General features: G+C 37.8%; 1 protein-coding gene across 2 annotated transcripts in view; it reads left to right on the forward strand.

Moving 5' to 3' along the window:
* The window catches only part of LOC113134672 (collagen alpha-1(XI) chain-like), a 76,542-nt gene that overhangs the window by 43,266 nt on the left and 14,538 nt on the right, over positions 1–18,738 (forward strand). For both annotated transcript variants that reach the window (XM_026314142.1, XM_026314143.1), the window contains exons 32-46: positions 1,836–1,889; positions 2,657–2,701; positions 2,978–3,031; positions 3,828–3,872; positions 4,254–4,307; positions 4,456–4,509; positions 5,057–5,110; positions 5,463–5,570; positions 6,195–6,284; positions 8,664–8,717; positions 11,332–11,439; positions 11,563–11,670; positions 12,469–12,522; positions 12,927–12,980; positions 16,241–16,348. In XM_026314142.1, coding sequence (XP_026169927.1) covers positions 1,836–1,889; positions 2,657–2,701; positions 2,978–3,031; positions 3,828–3,872; positions 4,254–4,307; positions 4,456–4,509; positions 5,057–5,110; positions 5,463–5,570; positions 6,195–6,284; positions 8,664–8,717; positions 11,332–11,439; positions 11,563–11,670; positions 12,469–12,522; positions 12,927–12,980; positions 16,241–16,348 — 1,044 coding nt within the window. The remainder of the gene's footprint in view (positions 1–1,835; positions 1,890–2,656; positions 2,702–2,977; positions 3,032–3,827; positions 3,873–4,253; positions 4,308–4,455; positions 4,510–5,056; positions 5,111–5,462; positions 5,571–6,194; positions 6,285–8,663; positions 8,718–11,331; positions 11,440–11,562; positions 11,671–12,468; positions 12,523–12,926; positions 12,981–16,240; positions 16,349–18,738) is intronic.

Raw genomic sequence — 18,738 nt, forward strand, 5'->3', positions numbered from 1 at the left:
CACATGGATGAATGAGAGACCTGGACAATTTACTTAAAAGTGGGGGAGACCTGTAGAAAATAAGATGTGACTATGCCAATGTAGTAGTTACAGTAATTTCAAATGATTTTACTTTAGTGAAATACTTGGAATTTCACATTTGAATAGAATCATTCATTAGTGAAACTATTGTCATAAATATTTCGTGCACACACATGCTATAATACCAATCATTAAAAAAAAACAAGAGCCCAGGATCAGATCTTGTTTTTAGAGACTGTATGTTTCAAAAGCAATGCTCTTGGAGAGACAATAAAGGCCTTCTGACTTTGGGATGGTATAAACAATGCCATAGTTTCTTGTATATAGGCTGCTTTTGAAGAGTTTTCCTCTATAAAAAATGGATATCCAGCATTTACAAAATGTGACAGCTGCTCTAAGTTAAAAGAAAATATAAAGCTGTTTGCAGTAACTTATAATGAGAATGCTTTTATAGACCAAATCCTCTATACATGTAAGGATACTTTATTTATGACAGGAACTTCCCATCCCTTTTTGGACTTTTTTCCTAAATAGATTCATCAAATTTAGAGGATAAAGTGCTGTTTACTCTTTGAAAGAGAAATTTAAAAAACCAGCATTTCTAATGCAAAGTTTTCTCAGTGTTATAAAATGTCACACTGTCCTCCAGAGTAGGTTCAGGGTCAAAGTCCTGGCTCATTTGCAGCCTTTATCCCCCTCAATCAGCCTGTGCATGAATCCCTGTGCATGAATATACTGGCTGTGTTTTTGGCTGCTGCGCCCCATCACTCTCTGTTAACAGCTTTCCCACACCGTTAATTCTGGATGCCATTTGCAATAGCTTCAGTGGACTGTCTTATCTCTGTGGTGCAAGTCAGGCTTGTCCAGGACCAGCTCTCCTTTCAGTTTACCATAACTGCACCTCTGTGAAAAACAAATTAAGCAGCATAGATCTCCCTTCCTGCTGTCTCCACAACGTTTGGCTGTTTACCTTGCAATATCTTGCAATTCTGCCCACACCACCTTGCTGTGCTGCCCTTGCTTATACTGCACAGTATCATACCTAATATACATATGCATGTGTGGAGTAATGAGCACTATAGATGTGCATTGTATCAAAGAATGTTTTAAACATCAAGGCATGCACATGACCTTGCCAGTTGAGACAAATAAACATTTAACTTAAATAGGCGTGTGCGTGTGTGTATTCATATATATATATATATATATATTTAAAACCTTTTTTAAGCTGCTTAGTACTCATTTTATTCATTCCAATAGTAAATGCCCTTTTAGTATTTGTTTGACTGGCACCATCACCACTATCAGAGAGCACAGCATGTGAAAGCCCAATAACTAAATTGCTGATGGGTATCAAAGGAGATCTGCTGTTTCCCCTTTTTTGTCTTTATTTGCTCCCACTGCCTCTTTTTTATCTTCCAATTTTGCCTTCTAACTGTGCTAACAACCTAATAGCACCTCTGTCTGTCTGTCTGTCTGTCAGAAAGTCTCTAAGAGGTGAGGAGATTTTTCCATTGGTTCATTTAAAGCATTAGAAGGTGCTCATTTATCTATGAACTTACAAATTATGAACCATAGCTCTGTGATAGCAATATGTTATGTTAGGATGTCAGTGTTTTTTTTTTGTTTTTTTTTTTATTAATTAGCCTTAGTCACTAAAGCATAAAAAATGTTCTATGTCCTCTACAACCTTGATATGTGACACTATTACTGAACAGACACTGTAATAGGCATATCTTGTTTTATATTTATAATTACTATTTATTTATGATTATATTTATTATTTATTAACATATTCTCTGTATGTTCTATAGGGCTCCAATGGCTTCCCTGGATTCTCTGGGGCAAATGGCGAGAAGGGAGCAAGGGTGAGCCACAAAATTCGTCATTCTCTCAACTATTAAAGTCTTATACACTTTCATACTAAGATATTATATATGTATACTTTATATTGTTTCTGAGTCTGAGGAAGTCTTTCTATGTGGTTTTGAAACCAGGCTGCAAGGATTTGCTCCTGTTCATCAACAATAAAATTAGTGAGATCTACCACACTAAATTAACTAACTTTGTCAGTTTGAAACAGAAAGGGACTTCCCCAAAGTTGGAAACACAATATTTTCTAAACTACCCAGACAAAAAAAATAACAACAGTGATAGAACAGTGGTATTTATTTTTGGTCTGGTCAAGATTTAGTACTTGAGGTAGAGGTGTCAATTGTATTTAGTAATATAAACGTAAACTTAGAGTGCAGGAAATTGTTATAGATGAAGGGATGAAGGGGAAGGTTACTGTTGATGAGACAAGCTTGTCTTCTCTCAGACAGACATTGAGAGGCAGACACTCCTGGCCCCAGCATGTGAGAACTGACAGTTAGTTCAAGCTGTCAAGTGCCTCTGGGTAACCACTTACCACAAGAATTTGATTATTTATTTTTGTCCGAAGATGCACAAATAGTTCTATTTAATCCCTGATTCAGCCCCTCTCAGCATTTGTGTCTGTCTGATGTTTGCATATATTTGCTTTTATGTAACTACTATAACTTAAACTTCTAAAAAAGTGAAAACATACCCACATTGGCTCATGGTACAATGAATGATGCTCCCCGAGGTAAACACTTTTGTTTTTCTTTTTCAGGGAATTGCAGGCAAGCCAGGCCCTAGAGGGCAACGTGGACCAACGGTAGGTGATTCAATTGTCTCTTGACACAGCCTAAGCCAAATGATTTGTTAAGTTCAGATGAAAATCTCCTGTTAAGTGGAGCTGTGTATGGGCTCCATTTTCTTGTCTTTTGAGGGAGATTTTACAGATGGCAGAAAGGGCACTAGACATTGATTACCTGCCCTTTTTGCAATTGCATTCTGCTTTGTTTTTATTTTATTGTACTTTCTAATATAACAACAAACTTCTGAAAATGGTATGTATTTACTCAATTACTGTATTGTTTTATATATTTAGGGACCACGTGGTGGGCGTGGTGCAAGAGGACCAACAGGAAAACCAGGTGCAAAGGTGAGAACAACAGCAGTGTAGCCAGTTGCTGTGGAATAGGTAAAATTGTTATGGGTTTGAAGCATCTGCAGCTGTATGTTCTAACAAGAAACATACAATATATTTTAATGGTGTTCCTCAAGGTAGAAGTCTAGGACAACTTCTATACTTGGTTCTATAGTACACACAACAAAATCATTGAAGAACTAGAAAAAGTCTTGAAATAGGAATTGATGTTTGTATAATCCTGGGTAACAGTAAACTGTATTTCTTAAGGTAGAAAAAAGTAAACATATATTTATTGGTTCAAAATATGAGTGAAAATTTATGTGCTAAACATTATGTTTTATCTATTGAACAAGCAGCTACTACACAAGCAAATACAACAAAGTTATAAAGCCTCATTTATCTGTTATCAGAGGGTGGAAGTTGTGTTGTAGTATTTACAACTGTCCAGAAACTCTTGATATTGTTTGGATGCTTTTTTCTCTGTTCTTCATATTACGTAGAAGTAAATAGAGACGTAGTGTACACAGATTTATTTGCTTACTGGCTAAAGTAAACATTCAGTATTGAAAAAGGTTCAAATCTGTTTTCTTCATCTGTGTGGGAAATGCTGTTGCTTTGTATCACACTAAATGATAAATAATACATAAATCACATTTACATAACTTGAGTGCCAAGAAATATTAATGTGCAAACATATTTCCTGTATAACCTTAATGTCAGTGCTTTTACATATATTTTATTCACACTTCATTCTTTTGACAGTTTTGACAAAGTTGACAATGCTTCTGTGCCTTTTCTTTCTCCTCAGGGCACCTCAGGCAATGATGGACCTCCTGGTCCGCCAGGAGAGAGGGTTAGTATCAGATATTTTTTGATCAGTACTTCTTGAAATATTGAGGTTCTGTGCACTGACTTAGTGACAGCAGGAGTATACCAGGTGCATTGTATTAGAATAAAAACCGATTTGAATCTTAAGGTGTTAAACCTTGTGCTCCAGCTGCTGATTCTATCAGCTAATTAACATCTAAATTAAAATTTATAGAACTTATCTTATTTTCTCAAATATAACATATTCATGTGGCTAAAATCCTAAAAGGTAATACTAGTTATTTCTCAATTGTAATGTTAGGAAAGCTGGATTAGACTAATCTCTAATTAAATTTAAAGTTAAATTCATGATGTGTTTCTCATCCAGTCTTGTCTCTACTCACGCTATTTATTATTTTCATTTAAGGGACCTCAAGGACCACAGGGACCTGTTGGTTTCCCCGGACCAAAAGGACCCAATGTAAGTAACTGCTGTCAAGCTGTCAATGAGTTAGCACCGTCCATAACAAGGCCATGTTGACATTTTTCACATAGGTTTTTTAAATATTAATATACACTTACAACCTGATGCATTGATTTTCATGAATCATCCACCTTTTCACCTACAGGGGCCTCCAGGAAAAGATGGACTGCCTGGTCATCCTGGACAGAGGGGAGAGACGGTGAGTGGGTAGTATTGTCCATAAATGCATTGTGTTGTGCCATTTGACTTTGCACATCATGCATCAGCGCCCACTCACTTCATACTCAGTCTTTCACTTTCTCAGATAGGTTATACAAAAAATAAAGCACCAAGTAGGAGAACTGAAATAGCATACAAAATGGGTTTGCAGGATGACAGGGAAGCAGAAGTCATGGAAAATATAATGAAGACACTGCAGTACAGTTGAGCTGATTAAATATGTAAACACAGTAGTTGATAGTGACTGGTTTCAACCAAGATTACTGATTATTTAATCACTCATCATGACACAACCCAATTCTAGGACCTCACAATATACATAGTTTCCAGTATTCCAGTGAAAAGATTTCTAAAGTCTAATGCAATGTTCTGCATTGTTTTCTAATGTATTCTTATAATTAAATATTAACCAGTTGAAAATACTATATACAGTACATGCATGCACATATATGTAGAGAGTATATACCCGTGCATATGACAAAAACCGTGTGCTATGTATAGTCAACATTTTCTGTTTTATTCATCAGGGCTTCCAAGGAAAGACAGGACCCCCAGGACCTGGAGGGGTAGTTGGACCACAGGTAGATATACAGCGTATTTCACTTCTGTATCTGAATTAGGAGACACTGAAATTTAAGCAGCTGAATCTTTAAAAAAAAATGCCCATATGCACAGCAGAATATTTTGAAAGATCAGGTGAATGCTAAAATAAAGATAAATATAGAAAATAATAATTATTATTAGACTTCATTTACTATGGAGAAAACAGCAAAAGTAAATTTAAAAAAAGTATATTTTGTTGTCTACTTTCAAATGGAGATCTCTAAAACATCTTAAGTACTCGAGGACTACTGTATTGATATTGTGTCTCCTGTAAAACATAGATAAAGACACATCTTTATAGTACATCAACCTAAATATGTTTCTTGACAGGGACCAACTGGAGAAACGGGACCAAGTGGAGAGCGAGGACATCCAGGATCTCCTGGTCCACCTGGTGAGCAAGGTCTACCTGGAGCCGCTGGAAAAGAGGGTGGAAAGGTAACAGATCATGTGTTTTCTGTGCAACAAAAGAACCAGTGGGTCATTCGTTAGAGAACTACAGTGGAAAATAATGCCTAATAATGCAAAATGACTTTTTGTTCTACAAGATTAATGTAATTAGTATATGTTTCCCTTTATCCATACACTTGAACCACATTGCAATTTAATGTAACCAGATTTATTTTTTATATTTATTTTATTTTGTTTATTTATTTATTTTATTATATGTGGGGAAAACAAAACATAATATAGACAAATTAAAAACTACAGTAGTTTGTGTGGCCAGAGCTCTAATGTGTTCTAATGCATTATAATACATGTATAGTACTGTATAATATAGAAATAGTAAAACATATACATGGCACCTTTGTTTATTTCCTTGATGGCTGTTAAAAATTGGCATCTCTTCATTTTTGCTTTTATTTCTTAATCACTCTTTGTTGTTCCCATAAAGTAAGGTGTAATTACAGCTTTTATGAAACAAATCAATCATTTTAATAGTTTTTTTCAGTTCTTTGGATAGATTCATCTCTCTTTATTGTTTTCACCTAATGCAACTTAGTCTTTAATGGTTGCCTGGCATCGTATCAATTAAGTGGTAATATTTTTGTTTCTCTCTAGGGTGATCCAGGTCCTCAAGGTCATTCTGGCAAAGCAGGGCCTTCTGGCCTGAGGGGCTTCCAGGGTGCACGAGGTCTTCCAGGGGCCATGGTAACACACAGACCAGCCATACATTAATAAACTCATGCAAACATGCTCACATGTGCACACAGAATTGTGTCATACCACATCCTGAGCGCACACTCAGTTGAGTTTACCTCCAAACCCCATTACCAGGCTAAGAACCTGCTGTTAAACCAAATGTCAGGCTTGGCAGTGGATCTGGTTTAAATATGCATAACTGGCTTACATAAATGTAATAAGAGAGGACAAAGCCAGACGCAATATTGGCATGTTCTTTTTACAGTATAGCTGAGCAAGGTTGAAATAGGTTATGTGTTTTTTAACTAATCAATGTTTCTGTAATCAGCTATAGTCTGTGAATTTCAGAGCAATTGCCTCTGTATATAGAACTGCACTTTTTTTTTTTTGTTGTTGTTCTTTTCAAGTGAAGAAGTCCTTTGACCTATGATTCAAACCCACAACTTTCTGAGTACATCGCATATACCCTAGCCTAGTGAGTAACCTAACTTAATTCTCAAAAAGAGTGGGTGTGGGCAAGAAAAAGTTCAAGGTTAGAGCGGATGGCTGTTAGAGGCTGACGGAGGCTCAGCACAGGGACTGAGGGTGAAGCTCATTTCAAGGCTGACCATTAAGAGAGCACACGACAGCACTGCCCAGACTTATTACCACCATTATGTTTGTCCCATGTGTACAGAGGGATGGCTTTCTCTTCATAACGGCAGCACACACATATACACACGCACTGGACACGCAAACAGCCTCTCACTCTCTCTTAAAGTGATGCTATTCATTCATACATGAACGTGTACACTTGTATCAGCAAGAACATAAAAGCTCATCTCATTCTGTTTGCTGAAAGAGTACAGGTACGCACATATTGTGCAATCAAGCACCCACACAAATATTTAGTTTTTGTCTTCTGGATAGACATTAAGATCAGCACACATACACACCCAGACTTTTCATCTCATCTGCCAGTCTTTAGGAAAGCCACAGTAGCGATATACGAGCCAATAAATAACTCTTTTTGTGGCCAGCAAAGAAAGATCCTTCCAGCTTTCTAATGCACAATGGTAAAATGTGGAAGCCAGGGAGGTAGAGAGCCTGCTTGGCAGCGTCTGCACCCCCTGGCTCAGTTGAAGCCTGTAAATTAGTTATTATAATGAAAGGCTTTATGGCCTCTGGTGAACTGTGTGTACCATATGCAGTCTCAGCCTCCTGGTGTCATGATTTAGCAGCACAAGCAGTGCCATTCAAGGGCTGGAATCTTGAGGAGGTGACAGGGGTCCAGAAGTAGATGGACTATACCTGTGGCCAAATGCAGGCTTCAGAATATTATAATCTCTTCTCTTTTTCATTTCTTTTAAAGCTCATGTAATATCTTATTTCATAATAATATAAATATGGCTCAGATTAGGCTATATCATAATTTATAAGTGATTCATAAGTAATAGCCAGTTTTTCCTCAGGTGAGGTTGATCTTCTGCCTAAATAAATGTTTTAAAATCTTGCTGTTTCAATAATGAAAATTTCTGTGCAGTATCTATTGAAATAATTTAACATGTTCAGGTTTTAAGATGACTGTTTTAGAGATATCTGCGACCATAGCAGTAGAGTGGAGGTGAATGGAAATGGAATTTAATTTTTGGTTCTTACAGCATTAAAATATTGAAGCTTTCTCAAAAATCCATATACTTCAATGTGAACAATTTTCATTGCAACTATTCCTTTTGTAGAATGTAGTTAGAATAAAATCTGTGCTGCTGGATATTTTTAATGTGTTTTTCCTCACTGTGAACACCACAATCAAAAATCCATTCCCCTCTATGTGACTGGGATTACAGAAGAAATCTCCCAAACTTACTGTATATTGCAAAACCTGGACAGAAAAAAGGCAAAGCTATATTCAGTTCTATGTACTGCTAAAAGTAAGGTTTGTGTGTAGAGTAAAATGAAACTTTAATGATCTGCTGCCTTAGTAAATTGTGAGCTAATAATATGTCAAGTACAAGCACAAATTCAAGGTTCTTCATATATTTGCTCTTTGTTTTCATGAATGAAAATCTAGAAGGGTTGCTGTAATTATGTTTAGAAAACTTGTGAGTCAAAACAAGAGAGAGCATCTAATTTTAAGGTCTAACTTTAACTTTAAACTGAAAGAATATTTAAAAGGGTTTCATCCATTTTAAATAGTGTACATGCTGTTGATCACAAACCTGTCTGCCTTTCTGGATCTAAGCCCTCCATAAACATGCCCACAGGTATACACATTTCTATGCATGTGCTTACACGCACACTGTAACATTTAAAGGCCCATTTGACAGCTGTGATTACTGCTGTTTGAATGGCATTGAGCAGTGGCCCACAGTAAGTGAGATCTAACCCTCTCTCCTCTTCTCCTTTCAGGGTCCAGCTGGCTTAAAGGGAGGAGAAGGGCCTCAGGGTCTCCCTGGCCCCATCGTAAGTAGCCTGTTACCATGGTTACCTCATCTCTCCTGCCACAAAGATTGCAGTGAAAAGTGACTTGTGCTTTTGGAGAATGTAGTTGCACATGCTGTGCACAGCTCTGTTCTCTAGTGATTCAGCAGCACATGCAATGTAAACTGCAGTGCATAGTCTGGTAGAGTAGAGCAGGGCACTATGATTGAAATCAATACCACCAGGGTTTAAAAGCTATTGATGATTTTTAACATTGAAATATAAAGTCTCATCTTTTAATTAGTTTTCTTTGTTTAGTTGGCTATATTGATTTTAAAAAATCATGAACACTTATCCAACTTCTAATTTTTCTATCTGAAGATCACCTCTTATGCTGCTGTGTTTTCACTTCTCTGTTTTATTGCTTGTCAGAATATATAAACACCAGTATTAGTTTTGCAAAGATAAATTTTTAGCAGTTATAAAACGCTTATGAATCTGTATACCCAAGTTGTATGAATGCAAAATGCTGTTTGAGTTACAGTGTCTTTAGAACAAGAGGTATTATTTGGTATGAAATTAGAGGGTGCTGAGCAACATCACTTTGAAGCATTTCTTAATCATTGCTTAATTGCCTAGTTGAACGGCTAGTTTCATCCCAGTAACTTGATTGGTCTGTGAGGATTTCCAGTCACATTTAGTAGTTACTATAGCAACTGTCATGGCACAGATGGAAGAAGTTTGTGTCTCATTTTCACCATTTCTATTTTTATATAACCACTACATCTAGAGGAACTTTTCTCTTAATGCAGTCACCAGTAATACAATTAGGATGTTTTTTTCTGTCATCATTGGTCCCTCTTTTGTATCTTTTGCATCAATGAATTACCCTTAATCACAGAAATAAACATCTTCCTAGAATCCATAGCAACACACGCTTCGCTGTGTAGAATATGACTTGCTTTTACATAGTTTAGGACCTTGAGAAGCAGTAGTGGTAGCAGGGTAATCCATAAATAAGTGGGACACTTTTTTCCTCTCTTTGTCTCTGAGCCCCTCAGTTAGAGATATGTGCAATGAAAAGCCTCAGGAGCTCCAGCGGTGAATCTGTACAGAAAGCTGACTGACAGGCAGCTTTGAACTGTCTGACATTCTGTTCAAGCATTAAACGCAGGCTCCCAATAATTGCCCCTGCTCACCAGCGACAGAGAAACACCAGATTAGATGAGAGCGGATATGCAGAGCACGGATGAAAAGATGATGAAAGCGAGAAGAGGGGCGTTCTCTGAATGAGTGAAACCATTTCCACTGCGAAATGAGATTTTTTAAATTGGCTTGAAAGTGAGCCATTGGCTGAAAACATGTGATAGACTGTTTTGGTAGTGTTTGAAAAACTCCTTGAAAAAGAGGCCGGTGTGCAATGCCCACGCACACAAGAAATCTGATATTTTCCCCCATCGATTTCCTGACAGATATTGAGCTGCTCTCGTGCTATGGCAAAGTCTGTGAGTGCTGTGCGGGTGGCTATTTCATAGTCTTTGTAGCGTGTTGTGTGTATGTTCCTGAAAGACACGATGAAAGAACAGTGAAAAAAAATAAAATAAATGAAAGGATGTATGCGACAAGTTGAGTCACAAAATTTGGATGTGTGTATGCATGCTTTTGTGGTGCAGTTATGCTTTCTAGCCGGAAAATCACGTGTGGGAGAAAGCCATGGGTAGAATGAGAGGCAGCGAAACAGAAAGAATCTGTGGTTATGTGAGTCAAAGAAACTTCTTTGTAACTGTGTGCATGTGTGTCCTAGCAGGCAGGTTGGCACACTGTGTGTGGTTGGTGCTGTGTGTGTCTGTCATGAAATGAGCCAGGCATATGAGTGCCAGGTGGCATCTCACATCAGCAGCTGAATCTGTGTGTGTGTGTGTGTGTGTGTGTGTGTGAATGTGAATCAGGGTGAAGCTTTGGCTTGTACACATGCACATGTTTTATTTGAAAGCAGCCTTCCCTAGGTAGGAGGATGCCATAATGACCTACTGATCAAAGATGTAGTCACAGTTGATGTGATTTGGACCACCTAACTAATGATGAGGACCCACCTGGGGATAGTGAAGAGCAGGGTAATAATGGAGGGAAGAATGGCAAAACCTTCCATAAGGCCTTGGCAGGGGAAAGTAACTGAATCCTATTAGTTAGATAAGAGTTGGTTCATCAGCACTGGCTCATCCTGCTGAGGCTTAGAGGCTAAAAGCAAGGTCAATGGACTTTTTTCAGTTTATGACTTTATTTCTCTTTATGTCAGGTTATATCAGTAATGTTGCTGCTTTTTAAATAGCTAATAGATCACAGAATTGTTTCCCTTATGCAAAAGGACCATGTCTGCTCTAAACATCAGTGACTCATGTCTCTGTGTTGAGGAAAACCTTTTTTTTTGGTATTATTTTTGTTTAAATCAGAAAAATGCCAATAAACTCTTATTGGTATTTTTCTGGTTTTCTTTATTAAAGCTGTCTTTCTAATAAAGTCAGACTTTTTGTAGTTAAACCAAGCCTACTTCCTGTGGCTTTTATCTGCTCCATATCTTCACTGCAGGGAACAGACTTTCCTTGTTAGCTGTACCATAAAGCCACAATGACTGATTGGTCTTTGTTCTTGGTGACAGGGTTCTCCTGGTGAGAGAGGTGCTGCTGGCCCTGGAGGTCCCATCGGTCTGACAGGACGCAATGGGCCCCAAGGACCACCTGGTCCTGCTGGAGAAAAAGGAGCTCCTGTGAGTATTTCTGTCTAACTCTAAGTGTAACCAGCAAGTCTCTGCATACAGTCTGAAGCTTGAAGAAATTGATGCTTTTCTCCTGGTATTGTAATAGTTCCTAATGATTGTCATTGTGCTTAGGGAGAGAAAGGGCCCATGGGTCCTGCTGGTCGTGATGGTATTCAAGGTCCTGTTGGTCTTCCCGGTCCAGCTGGTCCTCAAGGACCACCTGGAGAGGATGGGGATAAGGTGGAGTGAAGTTCGATATACCAGAATATTAGTACTCCTTGATTTAATTATCTTTCTCAGATCATTTATAATTTAATATTATTTTTCAAAACAAAAGCATGTATTGTGCTTGGTTATAGACAGATGCAAATGTCCTTAGAATTCTACTTGCTTTATTTATAATACAAAAAACACAATTGTAATAATATCAAGGAAAACTTGCATGCACACATGCATGGCTGGTGATGTCTTCAAAATGTGTTTTTATATCTTCTGTTATTATAATGACCTGTATGACACACCATAACTATTTCAGATAGAAGGGTGCACTGCATAGCTTAAACACATTTAATCCAGATAGCACACTGTTTTAAATTTCACATGTACTTTATGTAACAAAATAAGCACCTAGATAAACCATTAAAACAAACAAATAAACAAATACATGTACTGAAATAGTCAATAGCTCATATCCTGTTTACCCCCAGGCCAGCAAATCCCATATCCACAGCTGATGCACTGAACCACAGATCCGATTTGTAACCACTGCACCTCTCAAATCCCAGTCACGTCTTCTATCACACCACTTTGTCAATCATAATGCCAATGGGGTTAGACAGGGAGCCAATCAATTAATTGTGAACACTTGCTCAAGATCTTTGAGGGCCAATCAAACTAGATTCTCATGAGAAATATTTACTGCCCAGCGGTAGTAAAGGTGACACTTTAAGATATTGGACTTAGACTAAATATGGGAGGGAAGAGCTTTTTAAGACAAAGAGTAGAGGTGTAAGCTTTGCTGTTTGTATTGCACTACAGGGGGAAGTTGGTGGACCTGGACAGAAAGGAAGCAAAGGAGACAAGGGTGAATCTGTGAGTCTTTGTTTCCTCTCATTATTACTTTGATCTAGTAGATATTTATCTCTAGATTTTTGAATCCACGCTGAATGAACAAAGCACTAAATCTTAGCAGAATTAATCTGAATCAAATAGACAAACATAGTTTACTTTCCAGTGGCTTAGATTATCTTGTCCATATGAACTGAAGTACTGTGATGTTTCCTTAATGTTTACTTAGCTTCCAATAATGTCGGTAAACTCAGATCACTAAGTTAAACATTTGTAATTTTTAACTGAGAGGCTTTAGGCCTTATTTAAAATAAATTAAACGTAAACCTGCAATTCTTTTCATTACCTTCACTTACTCTCTACTTTTTATGAACACAAAAGGTCTCTCTTGCTCAGACTACTTATCTCATTGTTCCTTGTATTTTCAGGGTCCACCAGGCCCAACTGGTCTCCAGGGTGTGATTGGAGCGCCTGGACCAGCTGTGAGTATGATGTCGTCTGGCCATCTGATGTCAGCTATTCCCAATTGAGATATCACAGTACAGTCTTAGTGTTCACGCTTACTAAAGGATATCGTATTAAAAATTAAAATATGAAATTAAATCAGCAGCACCAGCCCCATACAAATTGTTCATGCACAGTGTTTTCCCCATTCTCTAACCTTTATTTGGCAGATACTCCTTTTTCCAAAATTTGAAATGCCTTAAAAGTGAGCATTGTTCCTCTAATGTTGGCCCCTGCTTACCATAGTGGGTTCTGGGATGAAACAATGAAATGGCCAAGCAGCTCTGAAATATTTCCTTAACTTCAAGGCTAACCTTAAAGGTGATAAGTAAAACCAGTAAGTAGATCAAATACCTAAAGGACAGAAAACTAGTTGTTTCCACCAGTTTAAGCTCATTAGAAAGAATGGTTAAAATTTTTATTTTTTATGTTTGGCTGATGTGATGATAAAATAATAAGCTGTTATGTTTTAAACCCCTGTGACAACAAGGTAACCTGATTTAAATGAAATGTTTTACTCCTCAAAGGGTCAGAAATTTAGCATCATTTCAGCCAGGTCAGGGATAAATTATGCAGGCAGTGTTGGCTGTTGTATCTGCAGTCCAAAAACCTTTGGCTGCAATCCCCATTAGTTAAAATCTGCATCCTTTTATCATTGTAATGTTACACAAATTTTATTCTAATCATGACTTTTACTTGAGGCAGTGTATTAGTATCAGGGTGCCACACAAAGAGTTTTGTCATCAAAGTTGGTAACAGCTTGTCCTTTAGTAGAAAGTTTTCCAGCCCTTCGTCAGTTGCACTGTAATTACAAATTTGCAGATTATATTGCTTTCTGCTTGTTACATAAGATTAAACTTGTGACCTTTGATTTACAAAACAGTCTCATAAACCACAGTTGTATTCCAGCCCGCCAGTCATTTCCATGTATTACCTCATATGGCACCAGACTTAAAAATACTGCCTTGTATGCTGCAGAACATCCTCTCATCATCCATCTCATTAGCACAAAAGGAGAAGTCCTATTTCTACAATAGCTGCTGGCATGAGGACAACTAACAGCTCATTGCTGTAAATTATCAGGCCTTAACAACCATTCTAGCAAAAATTCAGCATCTGCAGGGCTCTGTGGGGGCTAAAATAGACCTGGCGAGATGAATTGCCGCGAGCAGGTAGCGCACCCTTGCTGAATAACAAATTATTTAACAGTTGTTTGTCCTGGTGAGTCAGTCTGCTCATGTGTATTCATAGCTTCATAAGTGAGTCCTGACTCTTGCTGTGTAGATTCAACATTATCTGCCCTCTTTTATTTACTCCATGTCCTAATGCTGTTATCAGTTCTGACTATAGTATCTATCTACCACACCTCTCAATCCAGGAAAAATGCTGGTGTTTGTATAGAAAATCAATTATGTCCTGCTTTAGCTGAGGCTTCACAGGGTTTACAATAGCTCATGCTGCTAGAGTTGTTAGGGTCTAAGATCTAACACCTGGAATGATATGGCAGATCAGTCCTGATCCAGAGCAGTCCTGGTTTTCATCAGGATATGGTAAACATCCTTTTCTACAAATTTTCTACAAAAGACATAAATATTATATAATAGAAATCCCTGAAAGCTCACTTGTGAGGAGTTTCCTCCTCTCAAGTGAGCTTTCAGGGATTTCTATTTTATATGATGTATGATGTATGATGTATACTACTTTATATGATGTACCGTAAATGTTTGTTTCTAACAGAATGCACAACAAACCTCAGCCCAATCCTAAACTATCCACATAGACAGTCTAAACATATATGGTATTAGATGCACTTCTGATTATGCATAAATTATACCTGCCTGAGCATGTGTGTGTGATGCTTCCAGGCCTCAGCATCCATTGGCAAACCTTGGTACAAGCAGCTGTTGTATTACATGTACCTACACTGGAATTTTCAAATAGGTACATTTAAACATTACTACCAAGTTAACGTTTTAAATGTCAGCTGGCAAGTTTTATTGACCTAAAATGATTAAAACCCCCAAGAAAGCACTGTTCTAATAAGAACTGCTAATTGGTGGATCAGGACTAAACTAAATAATGTTCGATTTTTTTGACAAAAGATTTGACTTCTTGTCTACAGAGAATTATTGTTTACACTTCTGATGTTAATGATGATTATGAAGTAGCATGCTATTGTTTTAAAAACCCATCCACACTCATTATCGAGAGGCAATTTCATTCTAAGACTTGCAGCAACAAAAACAGTGGGCCAGATTAGTGGTGCACATTTTGAACCAGGTGTTACAATCAATGTCAAATTATACTGCATTTGAGTTTAAGGACTTTATAGCCAGACACATTTTTGCCCAAACCCCTGTCAGGGCATTCAGATTAGTGACATTCTTTGTAGTTGAAATCTCTCCAAACTTTAGTCCTGCTTGTCTCCAACACTTTAGTTCAAAGCTGTTCACATGCTACCTGTAATCACCTAACATTTCCTTTTTAACTATTCTGCATTCAGTACCAGCACCTGCGGCTGCCTACATGTCCCAGCAAGAGTTCCTCCAGCTCTTTCAAGTGCTGACATGTATTTGAACTGAAAACTCCCAGTTTGTCAGCACTTCACTCTTTCCCTGTAGTTTCCCCTCTTCCATCCCTGTGCACCTCAGACTTCACAGATGAAGTCAGCATCTTTCACATACACTGTTTACCGTTACCCTTTGGCTAGACTGTACTGGGGATAGCTGCTATTTTCCCAGGTAGCCCAGCAGCACTGTAGATCAGTTGCTAGTTTCCTCACCTTTTCTTATATTTTATCTATTTTCCTGTAAATCCTCACATAGGTTTCTCTCACTCAAAAGATTGACAGTTTGACTCCAAACTTAAATGTCCTAAAATCTAAATGAGTGCAAATCTCTGGTTATGTGTTACCCCTGAGAAAAACCAGCCCCCTCATGATCCTGAGTATTAGTGTGAAGGATAGTTGAATAGTTTAAATTGCCATAAACTGACCTTCAGAAAAGGCATTAAGGTAACTGTCCATCCTAATCTGTGTTTGAATATGGACATTGACCCACACTCCACCAGGTGAGCTTGGATGTACTCCATAACCTTGAAACGGATTAAAAGGGCAAAGAAATCCCATAAGATGAAAAGCCACATAGATACAAGTTTTTGTGTTTTTTAAATGATAAAGCTCCAGCTAATGCTGATCAGAATAAAGAGATTTAGATTGTATGAATTTGATTGCCCACAGGGTAGTGACGGTGAGCCTGGACCAAGAGGACAGCAGGGAATGTTTGGCCAGAAAGGAGATGAAGGACCCAGAGGATTCCCTGGTCTACCAGGACCAATTGGACTGCAGGCAAGTCAAAGATTGCATCTTACACATGTTGATTCTCTTTCTGTGATTCTCTGACCTCATGACAATCAGATCAGATGAGTGCAGCCTATATAGTAGTTATGCACATCACTTTCCCTCTGTCGCAGCCAGAGCAGAATGAGTTCCTCCACACCCTGTAAACCAACGGTATTTCATCTCTCCTTACATCATTTACATTACATCAAAAACAGAACATAATTAATTAATGCCGCCCCGGCACCTAATAACACTTTGTATTGCTTCTGGACAAATAATGTTTCTCCCCCCTCAAGGACTTTCTGTAGCACAGACACTTCTAAAAATCCATCACTTCTGCGAACATTTTGCATTTGGCACTTTGCCATAACTGTAATGGTGCAGGGGAGAGTGCTGTTGGTTTTTCTACATAGACTGCATTATTATCATTCAATAAACCACTTCCCCACAGTGCTCTCAAGCCCAAATCATGAACCCATTGTTATGACAGCCCATATTTGCTCAGACATTTTAAGCATTGTAATTGTAAAAATTAGTTTACTATTTGCAAATATGTCCCTTAAGAGACACAGTACAACAATACATGGGATTCATTTCCTAGAGGATTTGGAACAAAGCGGCAGCAACACTGATGCAAATAGGCAGTCAGTCAGGTATCAGACCTGTGACCCTACAAATTTTCTGTCTAGCCAACTCACACAAATATGGACTATGCATATTAAAAGGGTATGTGGAAGAATGATATTTGAGGGCTTTTATCAATTATTGTTCCCATTTCATTTTCCAGCTCAACACACACATCTATGACTAATCATTATATACTTTTAATGGTAATAGTTGGCTGAGATATAGAAGGTGCTTGTTTTTGGGAAGAAATCTAGGATTTTTGGTTTTAAAGTTAGAGTATGAACATTCTGTCTCTACAAATAAAGAAGGTGAAAAAAATCACCATTAAAATGAACTGTAACTCAATTCAAAATTCAAAGTCTGCAGATACAACCTTACTTGTGAGCAGTAGCATATAATAGCTAATGTTGGATGAAATTATTGTTTATATTCTGGGTTTGTCCTCACCAGATATTAGGTGTTCTATTCAGCTCCCTTGTCCTCAAAATTGCAACAGGGTCGCCAGAAGAGGAACAAAAGGGTGGAGCATTGGTTCTTTTAAGCCAATGAGCTGAAGTTCAGGAAACTTGCTTTGATGGCAATGAATAACCCAAGGACTCAGTGAGGATGAAATTAGAACAAAGCCACACTGGTCAATAGGACCAGATAACGTTGTTATTAAGTGCAATTGTTTTTTAATTGGGCATAATGCACTCCATCTCCACTCTTTTAATTATATTTGGTTAAGTTGCCCTTCAATAGATGGCAGCAGCTACTGTGAGCGCAGCTCTTCCATGCAATTATCTGTGGCCATAATGATTTTTGACTATGGGAAAAGAATGGCTGCGGTTTGAAAGCCTTCCATCATCTGGGGCTGTGTTTGCTGTGGGATATTGGAGTCCTCGCTGAGCAGATGATTTTTTCAGATTAAGAGGTTAAGATGTGGATGCAGAGGAAAGTAAATATCATATTTGATTACACCAAAGTGTCCTTATAGTCCAAGGGTAGTGTGGAAAGTAGAAGGAAATGCCAAGTCATAAGTAAAAATCTATTGATTTGCTCTGATATGTGTGCCAAAGAATAGTTTCATGTTGCTGTTGCATTTACAGTATATGTGTGTATAGTTTATGGTAATTCTATACATATTTTGTCTGCCTTCGTGTGCATTAGTTCTTTACAAATAACAAGTCCAGCTCTGATCAAGAGCTTGTCACTTCCAACCATTATACAAGAAAAAGTTGATGATTTATTTATTTGTCCCTTCTCAATACTGTCATGTGTTATTACTGTGACTAATGTCTCAGTTATGAATTAGCCTTCCCTGCCATCACAAGTACAGTAAATCAACAAAATGGACTGAAACCCGCACATATGTGATCTCAGTGATCAATATCCATGTCAGTTTGGTCTTATAGTAACTTATTACAACTGCTTTCCCCCCATCCATAGATTGTGCATGCTACATCTTCTGAGTGAAGCTAACAGAACAAATAAAAACTGCAATTATGCAGATAGACAATAAGTTACAACAGCATGTGAGAGTTCCTTCATTTTTGTTACAGAGACAGCTTTCCAAGTGGCCTTCAAACTGATTTAGTCAAGCATGATTAAATCCCAAAACTGGATAATATGTACCGCCTGCACTGTCCTCTTTGTTTTTACTTTACTTTAGACAGAGATGGATGGAGCTCCCACCCTGTAATTTACACAGGCTGATTATACCCAAGCCTTCCATACCCTTTAATTACAATAGGTGTCCTTTTTGACTAATTGTATGTTTACACTGAGGG

This window comes from Mastacembelus armatus, chromosome 17 (assembly GCF_900324485.2).
Source record: "Mastacembelus armatus chromosome 17, fMasArm1.2, whole genome shotgun sequence".
Classification (NCBI taxonomy): domain Eukaryota; kingdom Metazoa; phylum Chordata; class Actinopteri; order Synbranchiformes; family Mastacembelidae; genus Mastacembelus; species Mastacembelus armatus.